Below are 23,623 nucleotides of genomic sequence, written 5' to 3' on the forward strand. Positions count from 1 at the left end.
TATTATCTACCTGCTGGGAGCATGAATCCATAACTTTTTTTTACCTTCGTTGTAAGAAAGAGATGAAGTAATGCAGGAAAGCAATGTGGATGATTCTGATTGAAAATAGTGAGGAGTCCAGAAGATTCTGCAAGTTCTGGCAGTAGGCAGGCAGGGCTGCCAGTACAGCAGTTTGATAGTGGTAATGACTGCCAGGATTGGTCCTTAGGAATGTCTCTTTGTACCAAATGAATCCAAGCAGGCCTGCAAAGCTTTGAAAAAGATTCTGCTTTAGAGGAAGTGGCCCTTTATCAGCCCTGGAATTTATGACTAGGGATTAGATTAGTCCAGACTCCCTCAAATCTCCCTGTGTGTACAGTATGTGTGTTTGTTAAAGAGGGGGGAGGGGACATATTAACTTAAGTCACTTGGGGATTTCTGAGACTTATCTGATCTCATGGCCTCCCTTTCCTCCTCCTAGCTCTGGTTTCTGTGAACTCTGGTTCTCCAGGCAAGTAAACCCCAAGGAATACTGACCAGTTCTTGAATTTATAAACTATGGCCCATGTAAGTTACTTTTTCTTTCTCTTTCTGGAAATGACTGTCATTTAAGATCCTATGAACATTTATTTATCCAGAAACTTCCTACTTAAGAACCTTCTTTCATTTCCTCTAAAATCAGTGAGGGATGAGGCTAAATAGTATAATGCCTACCCCATGAGTCCTCTTTTTTCCAGTTATTGTGTATGTATTCATTGAACAAATCATTCAGCATCATATATATATGCCTCAGTCTCCTAAGAGATGCTATGGAGCAGAAATGAAATCCTTTGAGGGAGATGTTTGACCATCTCTAGTGAGATGATGAGAGAGGTTATGCACATTTGACTACTCATGGGAAAACTGACCTTTTCCATACTTCAGTTTTCCAAGTATACGAGATTTGCTATTGGTTGGCCTCAGCCTCAGTATATTATGAGATCTCATACTTTGTGAGGCTTTTAGGACTGGCTAGTAATGTGGTTGGGTCTTGCATGCAGAGATAATGAATCTTCTCTGGGAATCTCTTAAGAGTTGTACGCCAGGAACAGAATTCCATTTGTAGTTGAACAGAATGTGCTTATCTCGAAAGACATCTTTGTGAATCTGGATCACCAGTATCCAGATTCTACATCAGTAACTGGTATCCTCTAACTCAGGAACAAAGAATGCATACAGTGAGGGATGGAAAATGATAGCAGTTAAGAAGATCATGTAGGTAAATAAATAGTTGTAGACTCTCAAAATTAAGGAGGACCTTGACTATTTTGTGTAGACCAAAGATATTTAAGTATGGAAGAAGATTAAGTCTCATCCATTGTATAAACTATTGCACAATCAATTTTATTTTAAGTTTATTAAAGAATCGTCATTAATAGCAAAACACTTATGATTTGATTGGGTTAAACAATGAACTTGGCAGAAATTTAATTGTGTTTAGATCTTTTCTAACAGATATCATAGAGAAACATTTTTTTAAAAGTCTTCTCTTAAGGAGAAAAGGTAGAAGGACTCACATTTCTTGAGAATTCATGAATGGGACATATAGCAGGCAAGAAGGCTTATATACAATATTTCATTTAATTGGAAAACTGATTTTTTCTTTCCCAGACATGTTGGAATAATTAAGATATGCATATAGCAGGTGTAGGCTTATATACAATCTTTCATTTAATTGGAAAACTGATTGTTTGTTTTTTCTTTCCCAGACATGTCTGAATAATTAAGGTATGCCAGAGTATATAAGAAGTTATATCTGTAGCAACAGAATCCTTCAAGAACACAGGCATGCTGCTTCAGGCACAATGATTTTCTAACTCATTATCTTACATGCTTCCAGCCAAGCCTATTTGCTTGCTTGGTCCATTTCCTGCAGTATCTCTTCCATCTTTAAATAAAATTTCTTTAATTTTTATTGTTTTATATGGTTTGTCATTTCAGGGATCAGTGATATTCAGTGATGTGTCCATAGTCTTCTCTCAGGAGGAGTGGGAATACCTGGACTTGCAACAGAGGGACTTGTACAGAGATGTGATGTTGGAGAACTACAGCAATTTAGTCTCATTGGGTAAGGTTATCTGCCTCCAGTAATACAGACTCTGTTCTCTGTAATGCCAGCTTTCTTTTTTGGAAATTTTAGCAGTGTCTTTCAAGAAATTATCTCAATTTCTGCTCCCTGTTCTCAAGGGAATGGTTTGACTTTTACTTCAAGCATGTCAAACTCGTGGCCCGCGGGCCACATGCAACCCACACGAATATTTTTGTGGCACAGCCAACATAAAGGTATGTAAGAAATGTTTTAATAAAAATTTTGTAATTTAATTTTTACAATATCCTGTTATACATAATTATTAATAACGAACTACAACATTTGCTAATGACTGATTACTATGATTATGTTGCATTCATTTCCCTTACACCCCTTATGCACAGATATACCATTTCTCTCCACTAATACTAGCAGTGAATATTTTATTATTTATTTTATTTTATTATTTTATTTATTTTATTTTATTATTTTATTTTATTTTACTTTATTTTATTATTTTATTTTATTTTTACAATATCCTGTTATACATAACTAGAGGCCCGGTGCACACAAATTTGTGCACTCGGGGGGAGTGGGGGTCCCTCAGCCCGGCCTGTGCCCTCTCGCAGTCTGGGACCCTTCGGGAGATAAAGACCTGCTGGCTTGGGCCTGCTCCCGGGTGGCAGAGGGCAGGCCCAATCCCTAGGTGCAGCCCCTGGTTGGGCTCAGAGCAGGGTTGATTGGGGAGTTGGGGCGCTGCCCCCTGTCATGCACAGAGCAGAGTGGATCGGGAGGTTGCGATGCCACCCCCAGTCACGCTCAGGGTAGGGCCAATTGGGGGGTGGGGGCACCACCCCCTGTCACACTCAAGGCAGGGTCGATGGGGAGGTTGCGGCGCCACCCCCTCTCACGCACAGAGCAGAGCCAAACAGAGGGTTGGGGCGCTGCCCCCTGTCACTCACAGAGCAGGGCCCATCAAAGGGGTTGGGGCTCCATACCCTGTCACACACAGAGCAGGGCCAATCGGGGTTGGGGCGCTGTCCCCTGTCACGCACAGAGCAGGGCCCATCAGGGGGGTTGGGGCTCCATACCCTGTCACGCACAGAGCAGGGTCAATCAGGGGGTTGGGGAGCTCCCCCCTGTCACTCACAGAGTAGGGCCGATAGGGGAGTTGGGGCACCGCCCCCTGTCACACACAGAGCAGGGCGGATCAGGGGGTTGGGGCGCCACCCTCTATCACCCACAGAGCAGGGCCGATCAGGGGGTTGGGGCGCCGCCACTCTCACACTCAGGGCAGGGCCGATGGGGAGGTTATGGCTCTACCCCACACACACAGAGCAAGGCCCATGGGGGGAGGTTGGAGTGCCGCACACTGTCACACACAGAGCTGCAGCGCGATCCGGGGGTTGGGGAGCTCCCCCCGTATCAGGCACAGAGCAGGGCTGATCAGGGGGTTGGGGCGCCTTCCCCTGTCACGAACAGAGCAGGGCGGATAGGGAGGTTGTGGTCCCGCCCCCTGTCATACACAGAGCCGCAGGGCGATCCGGGGGTTTGGGCGCTGCCCCCTGTCACGCTGATCCCAGTGCCAGGAGGCCTCGCGGCTCTGCTGATCCTGGTTCTGGGAGGCATATTACCCTTTTACTATATAGGATAGAGGCCTGGTGCATGGGTGGGGGCTGGCTGGTTTGCCCTGAAGGGTGTCCTGGATCAGGGTGGGGGTCCGCACTGGGGTGCCTGGCCAGCCTGGATGAGGAGATGATGGCTGTTTGCAGCTGGGCATACACCCTTCAGAGTTGGGGTCCCCACTGGGATGCCTGGCCAGTCTCGGTGAGGGGCTGAGTGCTGTTTTCAAGCTGGCGGGTGACTGAAGCTCCCAACTGCTCCTTTTTTTCTTTTTTTAAATTCTGGGCCAGCTTTAGCTCTGACTCCAGCTCTGAGGCCTCTGCTGCTGAAAGCAGGTATCTGGTTTGTTTGTGTTCAGTTGAAACACTGTATCAACTCCAGCTCTGAGATCCTGGCTCGCTGAAAGCAGGTTTCTGGGGTTTTGTTTAGCTTCTATATTTGTAACTATGTTTCAAACTGCAAGCTCAGAGGCCAGCAAGGCAGGCGGGAAATGTTGGTTTCCTCCGTCACTGCAAGCCTCATGTTAGTTTCAAGCTGCCTGGCTGCCAGCCGCCATCTTGGCTGGCAGTTAATTTGTATATCACCCTGATTAGCCAATGGGAAGGGTAGCGGATGTATACTAATTACCATGTTTCTCTTTTATTAGATAGGACTAGAGGCCTGGTGCACAAAAATTTGTGCACTCGGGGGGAGAGGGGGTCCCTCAGCCCGGCCTGTCCCTCTCGCAGTCTGGGACCCCTTGGGAGATAACGACCTGCTGGCTTAGGCCTGCTCCCAGGTGGCAGAGGGCAGGCCCAATCCCTAGGTGCACCCCCTGGTTGGGCTCAGAGCAGGGCTGATTGGGGAGTTGGGGCGCCACCCCCTGTCATGCACAGAGCAGGGCGGATTGGGAGGTTGTGATGCCACCCTCAGTCACTCTCAGGGTAGGGCTGATTGGGGGGTTGGGGCACTGCCCTCTGTCACACTCAAGGCAGAGTTGATGGGGAGGTTGCGGCGCCACCCCCTGTCACGCACAGAGCAGGGCCAATCAGGGGGTTGGGGAGCTCCCCCCCGTCACGCACAGAGCAGAGCCCATCAAGGGGTTGGGGAGCTCCCCCCTGTCACGCACAGAGCAGGGCCCATCAGGGGGTTGGGGATCTCCCCCCTGTCACTCACAGAGTAGGGCCGATAGGGGAGTTGCGGCACCGCCCCCTGTCACACACAGAGCAGGGCGGATCAGGGGGTTGGGGCGCTGCCCTCTATCACCCACAGAGCAGGGCCGATCAGGGGGTTGGGGCGCCTTCACCTGTCACTAACAGAGCAGGGCCAATAGGGAGGTTGTGGCCCTGCCCCCTGTCACACATAGAGCTGCAGGGCAATCAGGGGTTTTGGGTGCTGCCCCTGTCACACTGATCCCGGTGCTGGGAGGCATATTACCCTTTTACTATATAGGATAGAGGCCTGGTGCACAGGTGGGGGCCGGCTGGTTTGCCCTGAAGGGTGTCCTGGATCAGGGTGGGGGTCCCCACTGGGGTGCCTGGCCAGCCTGGATGAGGGGATGATGGCTGTTTGCAGCTGGTCACACCCCCTTCAGGGTGGGGGTCCCCACTGGGGTGCCTGGCCAGTCTGAGTGATGGGCTGAGGACTGTTTTCAGGCTGGGGCTGAAGCTCCTAACTGCTCCTGTTTTTCTTTTTTTTTTTTTTATTCTGAGCCAGCTTTAGCTCTAAGGCTCCAGCTCTTAGGCCGCCGCTCCTGAAAGCAGGTATCTGGTTTGTTTCGGTTCTCGAAACTCTGTATCAACTCCAGCTCTGAGATCCCAGCCGGCTGAAAGCTGGTTTCTGGGGTTTTGTTTAGCGTCTATATTTGTTACAGTGTTTGAAACTGCAGGCTCAGAGGCCTGCAGCGGCCAGTGGGGAACGTTGGAGTCCTCCGTCACTGAAGCAAGCAAGCCTCATGTTAGTTTCAAGCTGCCTGGCTGCCGGCCGCCATCTTGGCTGACAGTTAATTTGCATATTGCCCTGATTAGCCAATGGGAAGGGTAGCGATCGTACGCCAATTACCATGTTTATCTTTTATTAGTGTAGATTATTAATAACAAACTACAACATTTGCTAATGACTGATTACTATAATTGTGTTGCATTCATTTCCCTTACGCCCCTTATGCACAGGTGCACCATTTCTCTCCACTAATACTAGCAGTGAATATTTTATTTTATTTTATTATTTATTTACTTTATTTTAATTTTATTTTATTGGTTTTTTTACAGAGAGGAAGGGAGAGGAATAGAGAGCCAGAAACATCGATGAGATAGAAACATCTATCAGCTGCCTCCTGCACACCCCCTCCTGGGGATGTGCCCGCAACCAAGGTACATGCCCTTGACCGGAGTCGAACCTGGGACCCTTCAGTCCGCAGACCGACACTCTATCCACTGAGCCAAACCCGTCAGGACTAGCAGTGAATATTGTAGCAGCCGATTGCCACATCATTTAGTCTTGTACTTAATTGTTTGGTGTGTGCAACAGGAAATATTTTGCTTTCGGAGAACAAGAAAAATAGGTTTATTTGCATTACACTTATTAATTTGTGCAGTTATTCAGTGTCTGGTAAGGTAATGTTCAAGAAAAATATTAATTTTTATTAAAATGTTCTATTATTTAATGTTAACGATTACTCATTTATTTCAGCCCTTTGTATTCAGCAAGTCTCTATTGAAATAGACCTAAAGTTTTCATTTTTTTGTGGCCCACATAAACTTAAACCTTGTTTATTTGGCCCGTCTTAGCCTTTGAGTTTGATATGCTTGTTTTATTTGTTTGGAAGGTAGCACATTCATTAAGTATATTCATCTTTCCCATACTTAAGTTGCCTTTAGGTCTTCCTTAATGATAAGGGGGCTAGATATGAAATCTAGGTGTCTTATAGCTTTAACCTTGTCCAAGAAATCAGGTTTCACTTTGTATTTGAACTTAGAATTGCTATATGTATTTTGTTATTTGTTGATATACTTATCAGGAAAATAGCTACACCTGGATTCTTGTTTTTTTCTCTGGCTATCAAAAGAACACATAATTTTTGTAGTGGTAAGTTGGATCAATTTACAATTATTTACAATTCAGAAGAATGCATTCCTTTTGTTACTAAACAAACATATTCACTGTTACCTACTTTTTTAAAAAAATATATTTTATTGATGTTTTACAGAGAGGAAGGGAGAGGGATAGAGAATTAGAAACAACTATGAGAGAGAAACATCCATCAGCTGCCTCCTCCACACCCCCTACTGGGGATGTGCCTGCAACCAAGATACATGCCCTTGACCGGAATCTAACCCGGGACCCCTCAGTCCGCAGGCTGACGCTTTATCCACTGAGCCAAACTGGTCAGGGCCACTGTTACCTACTTTTATGACTGAAAGTGAAATATCCAAGAACTTTGCACTTAATATTGTATGAATATCCTAATAACAATAAATGCCTCAGGAAGCTTCTTGTTTTTCTCTCAACAAAATAGCAATAACAATAAATAGTAGCTAATGAAATATATATAGTGCTTAGTACATATATTGTAGGCAAAATTTATTTTATAAATATAAATTAATAACCTTCACAACAATTGTGTAAGAGAGACACTATTTTTATGCTTGTTTTATAGATGAAAATAAAGCAGGGAACTTGTCCAAGACCACATAAATGGGATGTGGCAAAGGTGGGATATGAACCCAGGCATTCTATTCTCTCAAGTACTATAGACTCTCAAGAAGAAGTACTTGTATGAAATATAAATGAAAATAAGGCCTTTTCTTCAGTTTATTTTGTAATCTTAAAATGTTTTTATTTATTTACTTATTTATTTTTATTGTTAACAGTATTATAGATGTTCCCCATTTCCCTCCACATTGCTTCCCTCTATCCAGTCCCTGCCCCACCCCAGGTCTTCACACATTATTGTCTGTGTCTATGGGTTATGGATATATGTTCATTGGTAGATCTCTTCCTGTTCCTGCCACTCCCCTCCCCTCTGCCATCTGTCAGTCTGTTCCATGCATCCATGCCTCTGGAGGTATTTTGTTTATCAGTTTATTTTGTTCATTGGATTCCACATATAAGTGAGATCTTATGATATTTGCCTTTTTCTGTCTGGCTTTTTTCACTTAGCATAATAATCTTTAGGTTCATCCATGCTGTTGCAAAGGGTAAGAGATCCTTCTTTTTTGTAGCCACATAGTAAGTATTCCATTGTGTAAATGTACCACACATCTTTTTTTTTAATATATATTTTTTATTGATTTCAGAGAGAAAAGGAGATGGGGAGAGAGATAGAAACATCAATGAGAGAGAATCATTGACTGACTGCTTCCTGCACACCCCCTACTGAGGATCGAGCCCACAACCTGGGCATGTGCCCTGGACTGGAATCGAACCTGGGACCCTTCAGTCCACAGGCTGACGCTCTATCCACTGAGCCAAACCAGCTAGGGCTAACACATCTTTTTTATTCATTCATGTACTGATGGGCAAGTGGGCTGTTTCCAGATCTTGACTATTGTAAATAAGGTTGCTATGAACATAGGGGTGCATATATTCTTTCTGATTGGTGTTTTGGGTCTCTTAGGATACATTCCAGAGTGAGATCGCTGAGTCAAACAGCTGTTCTATTTTTAATTTTTTGAGGAACTCCATAATGTTTTCCACAGTGGCTATACCAGTCTACATTCCCACCAGTAGTGTACTAGGAATCCCTTTTCTTCACTTCCTAGCCAGCACTTGTTTGTGGATTTATTGCTGGTAGCCATTCTGGCAGGTGTGTAGTGATACCTCATTGTAATTTTAATTTGCATCTCTCTGATAATTAGTGACCTGAGCTTTTTTTTAATATCTGTTGGACATCTGTATGTCCCCACTGGAGAACTGTCTATTCAGGGCCTTTGCCCATTTTTTTGATTGGATTGTTTATCTTTCTTTTGTTAAGTTGTATGAGTTCTCTGTAAATTTTGGAGATTAAGTCCTTATATGAAATAGCATTGGCAAATATGTTCTCCCATGCAGTGGGCTTTCTTGTTGTTTTGTTGATGGTTTCTTTTGACGTGCAGAAGCTTTTTATTTTGATGTACTCCCATTTGTTTATTTTCTCCTTAGTCTCTATTGAGCTGTGTCAGTAAAGATATTGCTGCGACATATGTCTGATATTTTGCTGCCTATGGAGTCTTGTAGGATTTTTATGATTTCCCATCTTATATTTAAGTCCTTTAGCCATTTGAGTTTGTTTTTCTTTATAGTGTAAGTTGGTGATCTGGTTTCATTTTTTTGCATGTATCTGACCAAATTTTCCAGCACCATTTATTGAAGAGAGACTGTCTTGACTCCATTGTATGCTCTTGCCTCCTTCGTCAAATATTAATTGAGCATAATGGGTTGGGTCAATTTCTGGGTTCGCTGTGTTCTGTTCCATTGGTCTATATGTCTGTTCTTGTGCCAGTACCAGGAGTTTTGAGAACTGTGGCTTGGTAATATAGCTTGATATCTGGTATTATGATCCCTCTAACTTTGTTCTTCTTTCTCAGGATTGCTGTGGCTATTTGGGGTCTTTTTTTATTCCAGATGAATTTTTGGAGAGTTTGTTCCAGATCTTTGAAATATGCCATTGGTATTTTAATGGAGATTGCATTGAATCTATAGATTGCTTTGGGTAGTATGCACATTTTAATGATGTTGATTCTACTAATCCATGAACATGGGTATGTTCTTCCATCTGTTTATGTCTTCCTCTATCTCTTTTTTCAGTGTCCTGTAGTTTTCTGCATATAGGTCTTTTACCTCCTTAGTTAAGTTTATTCCTAGGTATCTTAATTTTTTTTTTTTTTGCAATGGTAAATGGGATTGTTTTTTTCGTTTCTCTTTCTGTGAGTTCATTATTGGTGTATAAAAAGGCCATTGATTTCTGGGTGTTAATTTTGTATCCCGCTACATTGCCGGATTCATTAATTAAGTCTAGTAGTTTTTTGATGGAGTCTTTGGGGTTTTCTATGTATAGTATCATGTCATTTGCAAATAAGGACAGTTTTACTTCTTTTTTTCCAATTTGGATGCCTTTTATTTCTTTTTGTTGTCTGATCACTATGGCTAGCACTTCCAGTACTATATCGAACAGGAGTGGTGAAAGTGAGCATCCCTGTCTTGTTCCTGTTCTTAGGAGAAATGAGTTTAGTTTTTACCCATTGAGTATAATGTTGGCTGTAGATTTGTCATACAAGGCTTTTATTTTGTTGAAGTATGATCCCTCTATTCCCATTTTGCTGAGAGGTTTTTATCAAGAAAGGGTGTTGGATTTTGTCAAATGTTTTTTTTGCATTGATTGATATGATTATGTGATTTTTGTCTCTCAGTTTGTTCATGTGATGTAACACATTTATTGATTTGCAGATATTGTACCACCCTTGCATCCCCAAAATAAATCCCACTTGGTCATGGTGTATGATCTTTCTAATGTAATGCTGAATCCGATTTGCTAGAATTTTGTTGAAGATTTTAGCATCTTCGTTCATCAAGGATATCGGCCTGTATTTCTCCTTTTTCTGTGGTGTGTTTATCTGGTTTTGGAATTAGGGTAATAATACTGACTTCATAGAAAGAGCTTGGAAGTGTGCCTTCCTCTTGAATTTTTTGGAATAGTCTGAGGAGGATAGGTTTTAGTTCTTCTCTGAATGCTTGGTAGAACTCCCCTGTAAAGCCGTCCGGACCAGGGCTTTTGTTTGCTGGAAGATCTTTTATTACTGCTTCAATTTCTTCAGTAGTTATCAGCTTATTCAGGTTTTTTGATTCTTATTGAGTTTTGGGAGCTTGCATTTTTCTGAGAATATGTCCTTTTCATCTAGGTTGTCCATTTTGTTGGAATAGAGTTGTTCATAGTATTTTTTCATAATCATTTGTATATCTGTGGGATCAGTTGTTACTTCACCTCTTTCATTTCTGATTTTGTTTATTTGGGTCCTCTCTCTTAGTTTCTTGATGAGTCTGGCTAAAGATTCAAATTAATCTTGTTTATTTTTTCAGAGAACCAGCTCTTGGTTCCATTGATCTTTCATATTGATTTTTTGGTCTCTATGTCATTTATTTCTTCTGTTATCTTTATTAATTCTTTCCTTCTACTTTAGGCTTTTCTTGTTCTTTTTCTAGTTTTTTTTGTGGTTTTTTTTTTACTTGTAGAATTCAGTTGTTTATTTGAGATTTTTCTTGTTTCTTGAGTTAGGCCTGCAGTACTATGAACTTCTCTCTCTGGGCTGCTTTTGTTGTGTTCCATAGATTTTGGGTTGTTATGTGTTCATTTTCATTTGTTTCCAGACAGTTTTCCACTTATTCCTTGATGTCTTTGGTAACCCATTCATTATTTAATAACATGCTTTTTCGCTCCCATATGTTTGAATGTTTTTGAGGTGTTTTTTTTTTTTAATTGTACGTGATTTCTAGTTTCATGCTATTGTGACATTAGAAGATGTTTGATATGATTTCAGTCTTCTTTAACTTCTTAAGACTTACTTTGTGTCCTAACATGTGGTTTTTGTTTGAGAATGTTCCATGTGCACTTGAAAATAATATACATTCTGCAGCGTTGGCATGAAATGTTCTGTAAATATCAATTAAATCCATCTGTGTGTCATTTAAGGTCGCTGTTTCCTTGTTCTATCCAGTGATGTCAGTGGGGTGTTAAAGTCCCCTACTATGACTGTATTGCTGTCGATCTCTCCCTTAAAGTCCTCCAAGATTTTTTTACATATTTAAGTACTCCTATATTAGGTGCATATATGTTTACATCTTCTTGTTGCATTGATCCCTTTAGTATTATGTCTCTTGCTATTGTCTTTGTTTTGGAGTCTATTTTGTTAGATATACTAGTGTTGCTACCACAGATTTTTTGTTTCTTTCCATTTGCATGGAATATTTTTCTCCCTCCCTTCACTTTAATGCTGAGTCTTTTATTAAATAAGAGAACATTTACTTGATTAATCACAGATTAATTATTATAAAAAATAATTCCTAGAAGAAATGGGTTTAGGAAACAATTTATATAGGTATAGGGGCGTATGGGAGTGAGGAAGCTAATGGTAACCTGCCTGGGACAGGGAGGGAGAAGGGAGAAGAGAAAAGGAAAAGGCAGGGGTGTGCTTCCAGGAGGAAGAGCACACTGGCTCCTCCATCCTAAGGGTTTTAAGGGTGGAGATTATAAGGAAGGTCCCAGGAGTAGATTTCAATAGAACATTCAGCAGTTTTCCAGGTGTGTCCTTTTGAGAGTTGTGGTCTCCACTGATTGATTGGCTGGCACCAAGGCAAGGGGTCATTATTCAATGTAGCTAGTCCTGAGGTCAGCCATGGGGTCACGGGTGTGGTTTTGCTGCTTTTCTGGCCCTGGAGCTTGTCATCCTGACTGGCAAAGTCAGGACTGAGGGATGCAGCTGAATGCTAGGGACGGCTGCCAGTCATCCTCCATCAGCAGTTGGCTTCGGATGTGCTAGAGCATCTCAAGGTCTTGGGCCTGCTAGTCGGAGTCCCCACTCGCCAAGCTCCCAATTGTGAGGAACAGCCACTGCCTGGCCTGGGGTGGTCTGACTACAGTGAAGCGAGTCTGGCCTGTGGCTGTGAACCACCTCTCCAGCTGAATGAGGGTGTGGCTGCACTTCCATGTGATGAAGGTCTGCATTGAGATGGCCGAGAATGCGCTCCTCCTGCTCCTCTTTCATGTCAAATATCAATGCAAGGTAAAAATTTTTAGGCACAGTCCACCATGTCTCCTCACTGCAAGCCCTTGTTTTCATGTTCTGAACTGTTCCTTCCTGATTCAGAATCCATCCTGTGAGTCCTTTGTTCTGAGCTGAGTCTCTTACAGACAGTATATATATATATATATAGGTCCTGTTTTATTATTCACTTGCCTACCCTATCTCTTTATTTATATTTAAGGTTATTATTGATAGGTACTCTCTTATTGCCTTTTTTAATGCCTTTGTTCCTCTTTTTCTTCTTACAGGCAGTCCCTTTAACATTTCTTACAATGGTGGTTTGGTGGTAATAAGCTCCTTTAGCCTTTTTTTTTTGCCTGGGAAGCTGTTTACTTCACCTTCAATTTTCAATGATAGCCTTGCTAGATAGAGTAGTCTTGGTTTCAGATCCTTGCTTTTCATTACTTTGTATACATCATAGCATTCCCTGCTAGCCTGTAGTGTTTCTGTTGAGAAATCAGCTGATAGCCTTATAGGAACTCCCTTATATGTAACTGACTGCCTTTTTCTTTTCTTTTTTTTTTTTAATGTTTTAGTATACTGTTTTTTTAAGTGTTATTGCTTAAAGTATTACAAAGGGTATTACATATGTGTCCCTTTTTTTCCCCCGCCCTTGACAATCCCCCGTCCTCCCCCACCCCCCAGTGTCTTATGTCCATTGGTTATGCTTATATGCATGCATACAAGTCCTTCGGTTGATCTCTTACCCCGCTCCCTTCTGCCCCCCAACCCTTTCCGGCCTTCCCGCTGCAGTTCGACAATCTGTTTGAGGCAGCTCTGCCTCTGTATCTATTATTGTTCAAAAGTTTATAATGGTCTTTATTATCCATGAATGAGTGAGATCATGTGGTATTTTTCCTTCATTGACTGGCTTATTTCACATAGCATAATGCTCTCCAGTTCCATCCATGCCGTTGCAAATGGTAAGAGTTCCTTCTTTTTTACAGCAGCATAGTATTCCATCGTGTAGATGTACCACAGTTTTCTAATCCATTCATGTACTGATGGGCACTTAGGCTGTTTCCAGATCTTAGCTATGGTGAATTGTGCTGCTATGAACATAGGGGTGCATATATCCTTTTTGATTGGTGTTTCTGGTTTCTTGGGATATATTCCTAGAAGAGGGATCACAGGGTCAAGTTCCATTTTTAGTTTTTTGAGGAAACTCCATACTGTCTTCCATAGTGTCTGCACCAGTCTGCATTCCCACCAGCAGTGCACGAGTGTTCCATTTTCTCCACATCCTCTCCAGCACTTGACTGACTTCCTTTTTCTTGAGGCTTTTGAGTTTCTCTCTTTGTTTTTAACATTTGCCATTTTAATTGTGATGTGTCTTTGTGTGGGTCTTTGGGTTCATCTTTATTGGGACTCTCTGTGCTTCCTAAATTTGCATTAGTTTATCCTTCACCAGGTTAGAAAAGTTTTCTGTCAATATTCAAACTGGTTCTCTCACCCTTGCTCATATTCTCCCTCTATTACCCCTATGATGAGAATGTTATTTCACATGTTTCATGTTGTCCCAAAGTTCCCCTAAACCAGTGGTTCTCAACCTTCCTAATGCCATGACCCTTTAATACAGTTCCTCATGTACTGGTGACCCCCAATGTCATTGTTACAAATTGAACATAATTAAAGCATAGTGATTAATCACAAAAACAATATGTAATTATATGTGTGTTTTCCAATTGCCTTAGGCGACCCCTGGGAAAGGGTTGTTCGACCTCCAAAGGGGTCGCGACCCACCGTTTGAGAACCGCTGCCCTAAACTATCCTTATGATTTAAAATTTTTTTTTGTTTTGTTTTGGTGCTCTGATGGAGTGATTATTTTCTACCTATCTACTAATTTGCTGATTTAATTCTTTGCTTACACTGATGTACTGTTTATTCCTTCCATTGTATTCTTTATTTCAGATGTCATCCTTCTTTTCCAACTGATTGTTTTTTCATGTTGTTTTTCATGATATGTTGAGTATTCTTAAAATTATTACTTTATACTCTGTTTTTGATAAATTGCTTGCCTCCATTTCATTTAGCTCTTTTTGTGGAGATTCCTCCTGTCTTTTATTTTGGACCTGTTCCTTTATCTTCTCATTTGGCTGTTTCTTTGTGTTTCTGTGTATTGGATAGGGCTGCTATCACTCCCAGTGTTGGTGGGGTGGGCTTCTATAGTGGGTGTCTTATGGGACCCAGTGGTGTACTCTCCTTTATTTTCAGAGCTAGATGCTCTAGGAATGTCCCTTGTGCAGGTTATGTGGGATTACATGTTGTAATTGAGTCTTGATTGCTGTTGTCCCTTTCATGGATGGGCTCAGCCCTCAGGCTGGCTGACTTTGAGGCTCAATGCTGAGCACTTCATGCCAACTGTTACACAGATGCTGACAGAACAAAATAAGATAAAATAAGAGCAAACTGAAAACAACATGGGAAAAAACCAACCAACCAAAACAACAAAAGAATAAGAAAGAAAAAAGAATACTAAAACACAAGAGACAGTAAACTAGAGAAGAGGCTCTGGACAGGCTTCTCAGTTGGTTGGAGCATCATCATGTGCACCAAAAGGTAGAGGGTTTGATTCCCAGTAAGAAAACATACCTACGTTGCAGGTTTGATTCCAAGTTGGGATGTGAATGGGAGGCAACTGGATCCATGTTTCTCACATTGATGTTTTTCTCCCTCCTCTCTCAGATCAATTTAAAAACATAATTTAAAAGATTAGAGAAGGAAAAAAGAAATAAAATAAGAGTATATGAAAGAAAAAAGAAAGAGAAAAGAATAAATAAGAAATGAACAAATAATAAAGGAAATAATAAAATTTTAAAAGGTAATGATAATGAATAAAAATATTGAATAGGAAAGAAAAATGAAAAAAATAATAAAACATACAGAGAAAAAATAAAAGAGAGAAATAAGAGATATGAAAGAAAGAAGAGAAGAAAGGAAAAAAGAATTACAAATGAGATATAACAAAAAATACAGAAAAGGTTAAAGAAAAATAATGGAGTTTGCCTCCTTAGTTTTTTGTGCCTGCTGTAATCACCCTTTAGATCTGCTGTTTGGGGAGCTCACTGGATTTTGCTCCAATGTTGTCCAAATCTGGCCACTTGGTGTGTTGGTCCTGGGCCCCCTGGGAGGTTTTCTGATGCTGCCAATATCACTGTTCTTGCTTGGCTCTTGGCAATCTGACTGAAACTCAGTAGGGTGGAGCCCCAAGAAGTTTGATGTGCAGGGCCTCTGTCTTGGTTTTGCACCTTGAATGTTCCTGCTCTGAGCTGCTCTCCCTTCCCCCTCGGAATTGCAGTCAGTGGGTTTATTCAGGACCTGGCTGGGTTGGTTTAACAGACTGGTGTTGGGGGTAGTGCCTGTAACTTGGGCGGGAGGAAGGGAGAAGGGCAGGGTTCGACCTCTCCTTCCCAAGGTTGATCTGGCTGAACTCAATGGTGAGTTCGGTTCTGGTTCTCTGTAATGCAGCTGAAAAGCCCAGCATATGTCCGCTTATCTTTTGGACAGGAGCCCACCCCAGAGGCCCAATATTAATCAGTTCTGCCCAGTTCCCTGGCTCCACCTTGCTGCCCTACCAATAGGAGGGGATAAATATAAATTTTAAAGAGCAGCCTTTCTTGGCATTCCAATCTTTCTGCATGGCTGGCCTCCACCCAGACTCCAACTGAACCAAATGTTTGAATCCTCCGCATGGTCAGACTGAGCATTACAGGTGCAGACTCCTAGCCCAGCGCTGCTTCCCCTGTTTTAGATCACATCAGGACAGGGCAGACCCAGCAGTTCTGCAGGTGTGGGGAGGGGCATCACCTGTGCACTCGAGGTGGACAAGACCAATCCTCTTTTCCAAACCACATTGTTCAGCCCCCATCTGGCTCTCTGCCCAAAGTTCTTCCAGTTAATAGAGGATCCCTCAGAGTTACTTCTAGATGTATGGATCAGACCCCTCTGCCAGCCCTGGGCTTCTGTGTGGCCCCTCCTGCAGATGAAGATCAGCGTGAACTTCCCAGACTGGTGTACCAAAGAAATTGTTCTTTCTCTGGGATGGTGGGGACTGAGTCTCCCCATTGGACTGAATCCCAACTGATTCCCACCACCGGATGCTCTGGATTGGGGATCTCTGAGTGGGGCCGAGATCCCACGCTCCCAGGGAAAGGGGCTCTGCTGCTGCAAAATTCCTCCTGATCTGTGGGAGTTGGCTCACCCTCTCCGTGTCTCCTCCACGCCCCCTGCTCTCAGTATTTCAGGTCAGCTACACTTCAGCTGGTTTTTCAAGCCACTTGCTCTGCAGTTTAGCTGTAAGTCCCATTTGATGTTGCAAACAGACAGACAGAGCCTCTGGCTACTCTGCAGCCATATTGGAATTCCCCTCAATATAAATGTTTTTAAACCATCTTGCCACTCTTTGTCTTACAGGCTTTATTACTTGCCATTTGACTTGTAGACAAATTCAATCAAGGCTAAATCAAAGTAATTTTGAATTTATTTTTTATATAATATCACTTTACATATTTTTTCTTGTAACCAGGAAGCTTCATTTCTAAACCAGTTGTGATTTCCTTATTGGAGCAAGGAAAAGAGCCCTGGAAGGTTGTGAGGAAAGAAAGAACACTATATTCAGGTGAGTAAGAACCAATTGGGTAGGGGAACCCATTACTAGAGAACACTGTTCAACTACTTAGGGAAGAGGCACACCCTTCTGATGTTTAGAAAGTCCTCTGTAAAGGTTCATGGCCTGAAGAGAAAAGGTCTGAGACCTGGGGAGCAAATTAAGGTCTTAGCTGGGGATACTAACAGAACTACTTTTTTTTTTTTTTTTAAATCTCATTTACTATTCTTCTTTTTTTCCTCCAGTTTTCCTCCCCTTTGAAAAGGGGGTGAGGGATAGAGAGGTGCTCTCTTTGTTTTCTGTTGACAGCCATTCTATCTACCTTCACAGAAGGAAGAAACATGAATTTGATAGACTATAGGGAGAATGATTCTATGGTGTAGCATCTACCTCTATTTTCATCTCATTTGAACCTCTTGTTTAAAAAATATTCTTAAATTCCTTTAAATAAAGACATCTATATGCTATCATTTTGTATTTTGCCCTCCATAGATTCAGGTTTCTAGCTGAGGAGACTCATTTTAGGCTAAAAGTTCGTAATTTATAACAATAGGGCCATTTTTAAGTGCCTTATTTATAATATTATATCTTCTGGTTTACTGTCTACCAAAGGAAAGAAAAACATGTTTATTTGTTTTTTTTCTTTCCCCAATTCCAACTTGTTTTCTTATTCACATTTAGGTAACTAAATGACACAACTATTAATACTAACAAAAAAACAATGAAATGCAGAGGTTCCAAGTGAATAAGATAATACCAGTTTAGTTCGGAAACATTTAGCCAAAATAACAATTGTTGACTCATTGTTAGACATCTTAAACAAGATCATTTTTTTCTCTTCTTTTGTTTCTTTCTTCCTTTAAGTGAGTTTTATTGAAGTACTAGAGGCCCAGTGCATGAAAATTCATGCATTGGAGGGGGTGGTCCCTTAGCTTGGCCTGCCCCCTCTCACAGTCCGGGAGCCCTCAGGGCCGGGAGGTGACCCGGCAATCAGGAGAAGGCGACGCCCCCATCACACCTCTGCTGCTGCCACTGATGGCAGCGCAAGCCTTGGCCGGCCCTGGTTACCTGCATCTCGGGCCAGCCCTGGGCAGCTGGGGGGCTGATGGGACTGGGCGCCACCATCTTGTGGCTGTGGGCACCGCCATCTTTGAGGGCATGGCAGTCAATTAGCATATTCCCTCCTTATTGTCTGTGGGTGCTGCCATCCTTGCCACAGTGTGAGGGTCAGTTAGCATATTCCCTCTTTATTAGATAGGATGACATGCATAGAGAAAGGTGGGCAAATGAGGAGAGGCTTTTTTAAGGAGGTAATATATAAAGAGAGACATGAAGTAAGACTGAAGCCATGTGACTCTCTAAGAGAAGAACATTCAAAGGAGATAGAAAAGGCCTAAGGAGCCCTGGCTGGTTTGGCTCAGTGGATAGAGTGTCGGCCTGCAGACTGAAGGGTCCCAGGTTTGATTCCAGTCAAGGGGCATGTGCCTGGGTTGCAGGCGCATCCCCAGTGGGGGGTGTGCGGGAGGCTGCTGGTCAATGTTTCTCTCTCATCGATGTTTCTAGCTCTCTATCCTTCTCCCTTCCTCTCTGTAAAAAACCAATAAAATATATTATAAAAAAAAAAAAAAGGCCTAAGGAAGAAATTAGCTTTACATGTTTGAGTACTAACAAGAAAGCTATTCTGGCTAGAACAGGTGGAAAAGAAAGGGAAAGCAATAAGAGAGGAGATCAGAGTTAGGCAGGGTCCTGGTTTGCATCTGAGACCAGACTGGGTGGTGCTGAGGCCAGGATCCTAGTCTCAAGCAGCTCTGTTTCTCAAGATGGCATGGTCTCAGGGCCCGCACTGGGTGCCCCGGAGTGTCCATGTTGGGAACAGAGCTCCACAGTCTCCGGTTTGGCAGCCCCTTGGAAGACCTGCAGAATCTAACTGTCCCTAGCTCATACACACACACACCACACACATCCACACACTCCTCTATCGCTCCCTCACTCTCTCACACTCTCTCCCTCTCTACCTTCCTCCCGGTTGCCATCAACGATGTCAGTTTCAAGGAGATTCCAAATCTTCCAATGATTGGGGGTGATTTAATTCCATCACCTCCCTTTTTTATGGGTATCATGTTCTCGCAAGTGATGACTCTGGCATGCCAGAGGCAGCTCCACACGGGTCCTACCTGTAGTGGAAGGTGGGGAAGAAGGAAGAGAGAATGCAGGAGCAGCAAGTGTGGTGGCCATCTCAGCAGAATGGGTCCCAACACTTAATTTTTATCAGCTGTGATTCTTAGCAGTGTATTTATGACCAGTTTTTTCAGTGTTCAGATATTTTCATAGACTCATTCTTTTCTCATAGTTACTCATGAGTTTACATATTAATTAATTAAATTAGGGGGAGGGGAGGGGTTAAACTGGACTAACTTGTGAGGCAGGAGTGCCTTGTCAGTTGGACCTGTAGATGTGGCTATATCCCCAGGACGTGATCAGACTAGCCTTTCTTTCATGCCCTAGTCCCCCTGTGTATTGCCTCTATGGAGACAGATAATAGTAGTTGCTATATGGCCTAAGGAAAATAATCTGGAGGATTCAATATACCCAGCCATATTGAACACAGTATATACTGGTTGTTAGCCACTCTACCCACAGCTGATCAATTTTACAAAATGAACACCCTTGGGAAGCCACGTCCACCCTGGCAGAGTGCTCTCCTCTTGGATTTGGAAAATCTATTGCCAAATGCATCAAGAATGTTTCAGAATTTTCCTCCCAAAGTTTATGTATATATTTTAATTTTACTCTTTTTATTACTATCATGTCTGGGATCTTTTTGTCTCCATTATATTTTATTGTTAAATATATATAAAAAAGTTATTTTATATTTTAATTTTATATCCTACTACTTTACTTTATTCCGTTACTATTTATATTATTTAAACCTGTTAAGTTTTCCAGTTATGTAGTTATATATCATCTGCAAATAGGAGTACCTGCTTTAAAATGCCCCCCCCCTTTTTTTTTGGTTGCTGTTTTATTTTTTTATTCAATTTATTGGGGTGACATTTCGTTAATAAAATTATATGTTTAAAGTGTACAATTCTATAATATATCATCTGCATATTATATTGCATGTTCATAATCCAAAGTTAAGTCTCATTTTGTCACCAATTATCCCTCTTTTACCCTCTTTTACTGTCCCAATCCCCTTTCCGTCCTATAATCACCATACTATTGTCTGTTTATAAGCTTGAGGGTGTTTTTTTGTTGTTTTTTGCTAATCTTTTTACCCTTTTCACCCAGCTCCTCGACTCCCCCCCTTCCCCCACTGACACTGTCAGTCTGTTTTCTGAACCTATGAGTCTTTTCCTATTTTGTTTGTTTACTTTGTTCATTAGATTCCATATATAAGCCTTTCTCTGACTGGCTTATTTTGCTTAGCATAATACTATCCAGGTCCATGCCTGCTGTCACAAAGGGTACAGTTCCTTTTTTTCCCCCAACCACTTAATATTTCATTGTGTAAATGTACCATAGCTTTTTTATCCACTGATCTACTGATGGGCACTTTGGCTGCTTGCAGATCTTGGCTATTGTAAATAGCACTGCAGTGAACATAGGGGTGCATATATTTTTTCAAATTAGTATTTTGGGTCTCTTTGGATATAGTACGGAAAGTGAAATTGCTGGCTCATAAGGCAGTTACATTTTTAATTTTTGAGGAAACTTCATACTGTTTTCCACATGGCTGTACGATCTGCTTTCCCACCAGCAGTGCATGAGGGTTCCCTTTTTCCCACATCTTTGACAACAGTTGTGTGTTAACTTATTGATGATAGCTATTCTGTCAGATATTGTGGTTTACATTTGCATTTCTCTTGATGATTAGTGACATTGAGCATCTTCATATTTTTATTGGCCATCTGTATGTCCTCTTTAGCGAAGTGTCCATATCCTTTGCCCATTTTTTAACTGTATTATTGTTTTTGTGGTGTTGAATTGTATAAATTATTCATAAATTTTGGATAGTAACTTCTTATCAGATGTATCATTGGTGAATATGTTCTCCCATTGAGTGGGTTGTCTTTTCAGTTTGTTAATGGTTTCCTTTATGGTGGAAAAACTTTTTAGTTTGATGTAGTCCCATTTGTTTATTTTTTCTTTTGTTTCCCTTGCCCTAGGATATATATCAGAAAAAATATTTCTGCAAGAAATGTTCAAGATTTTACTGACTATTCTAGAAGATTTATGGTTTTGCATCTTACATTTAAGTCTTTAATTCATTTTGTTTATACTTGTGTATGGTGTGCAAGAAGGTGGTCTACTTTTATTTTTTTACACATATCTGTCCAATTTCCTACACCATTTATTGAATTGAATAGACTGTCTTTACCCAACTCAATGTTCTTGCTTCCTTTGTCAAATATTAATTGACCATAAAGGTGTGGGTTTATTTCTTGGCTCTCTATTCTGTTTTATTGATCTATATATCTGTTTTTATGCCAGTACCATGTTGCTTTGTTTACTATGGCCTTGTAGTATAGTTTGATGTCAGGTAGTGTGAATCCTCAAGCTTTGTTCTTCTTTACTCTGTTTAGGTATGTTCGCTCTATTCCCATTTTGCTGAGAGATTTTATCATAAACTAGAGGCCCGGTGCATGAAATTTGTGCATGGGAGGGGGTCGTCCCTTAGCCTGGCCTGCACCCTCTCCAATCTGGGACATCCCCCTCACAATCCAGGACCGCTGGCTCCTAACTGCTTGCCTGCCTGCCTGCCTGATCACCCCTAACCACCTCTGCCTGCCTGCTTAATCACCCTAACCGCCTCTGCCTGCTGGCCTGATCTCCCTTTAACTGCTCCCCTGCCGGCCTGATCAACCCCAACTGCCCTCCCCTGCCAGCCTGATCTCGCCCCTAACTGCTTGCTCCCCTGCCGGCCTGATTGACCCTAACTGCCTCTGCTTTGGCCCCCACCACCGTGGCTTTGTCCGGAAGGAAGTCAGACATCCAGAAGATGTCCGTCGATCTGGTCTAATTAGCATATTACCCTTTTATTAGTATAGATGGGTGCTGGGTTTTATCAGATGCTTTTTCTGTATCTATTGATACAATCATGTGATTTTTACTCTTTATTTTGTTTATGAGGTATATAACTTCTATTTGTGAATATTACATCCCAGCAATAAATCCCACTTGATCATGGCATATGATTTTCTTAAGGTATTGCTGCATTGGTGTGCTAATATTTTGTTGAGAATTTTAACATCTATGTTCATCAGGGGTATTGGCTTATCATTTTCTTTCTTTTTTAACACATTGTATGCGGGAAACGTATTTATACGTTTTACGTATTTATACATTCTACCAGTGTAGTAGAGCGCGGGACACGTATTAATACGTTTTTTATAGACTAGCGCAGCCATGGGCAAACTACGGCCCGCGAGCCGGATCCAGCCCGTTTGAAATGAATAAAACTAAAAAAGAAAAAAAAAGACCGTACCCTTTTATGTAATGATGTTTACTTTGAATTTATATTAGTTCACACAAACACTCCATCCATGCTTTTGTTCCGGCCCTCTGGTCCAGTTTAAGAACCCATTGTGGCCCTCGAGTCAAAAAGTTTGCCCACCCCTGGACTAGCGGTAGAATGTGGGTAACGTATAAATACGTAAACTAAAGTTATCGTAATTTTATTGAACGTTGCCATTTGCGCAAAAAATTAGCAAAAATGGCCTGCGCCACCTGTTAGCGCACGATAAAAACTACCCGCAAACAATGTGTTAAAAAAGGAATTTTTATATACTTCAGAGTAGAAGGGAGAGGGGGAGAGAGATAGAAACATCAATAATGAGAGAATCATTGATTGGTTGCCTCCTACATGCCCCCAACTGGGGATTGAGCCTGCAACCTGGGCATGTGCCCTGACTGGGAATTAACCATGACCTCCTGGTTCATGGGTTGATGATCAACCACTGAGCCACACTGGCCAGGCTCATTTTCTTTCTTTGTAGTGTCTTTATGTAGGTTTTGAAATTAGGATAATGCTGGCCTCATAAAATGAGCTTGTGTCTTTCTTCCTCTTTAATTTTTTGAAATAGTTTGAAAAGAATAGGTATTCATTCTTTGAATGTTTGCTAAATTCACCTGAGAAGCCATTCATTCTAGGACATTGGTTTGTTGAGAGTTTTTTAAATTACTGCTTCAATTTTCTTAGCTATAATTGGTCTATTCAGATTTCCTGACTCTTCCTGATTCAGTTTTGGAAGGTTGTATCTTTCTAGCTATTTTTTTTATATAGTCCCAATTGTCCAATTTTTTGGCATGTAGTTGTTTACAATATTTTCTTACAATCCTTTGTATTTCTGTGCTGTTCATTTGTTACTTCTCTTTTATTTCTGATTTTATTTATTTGGGTCCTGCCTCTTTTTTTCTTTATGGGTCTGGTTAAATGTTTATCAATCTTGTTTATCTTTTCCAAGAACCAGTCCTTGGTTTTTATTTTTATTCATTTATTTTCTTCATAAAAAAATGCATTTTCACCCTAGCCGGCTTGGCTCAGTCGATAGAGTGTCAGCCTGCGGACTGAAGGGTCCCAGGTTCGA

General features: G+C 41.7%; 1 protein-coding gene across 1 annotated transcript in view; it reads left to right on the forward strand.

Moving 5' to 3' along the window:
• Positions 1-23,623, forward strand: part of LOC308531064 (uncharacterized protein) — a 62,267-nt gene that overhangs the window by 13,136 nt on the left and 25,508 nt on the right. Inside the window, exons 2-4 of the mRNA XM_081107913.1 lie at positions 461-546; positions 1,960-2,086; positions 16,953-17,045. Coding sequence (XP_080964039.1) covers positions 538-546; positions 1,960-2,086; positions 16,953-17,045 — 229 coding nt within the window. The 5' untranslated portion in view covers positions 461-537. The remainder of the gene's footprint in view (positions 1-460; positions 547-1,959; positions 2,087-16,952; positions 17,046-23,623) is intronic.

Source organism: Myotis nattereri (assembly GCF_964212035.1).
Source record: "Myotis nattereri genome assembly, chromosome: 15".
Classification (NCBI taxonomy): domain Eukaryota; kingdom Metazoa; phylum Chordata; class Mammalia; order Chiroptera; family Vespertilionidae; genus Myotis; species Myotis nattereri.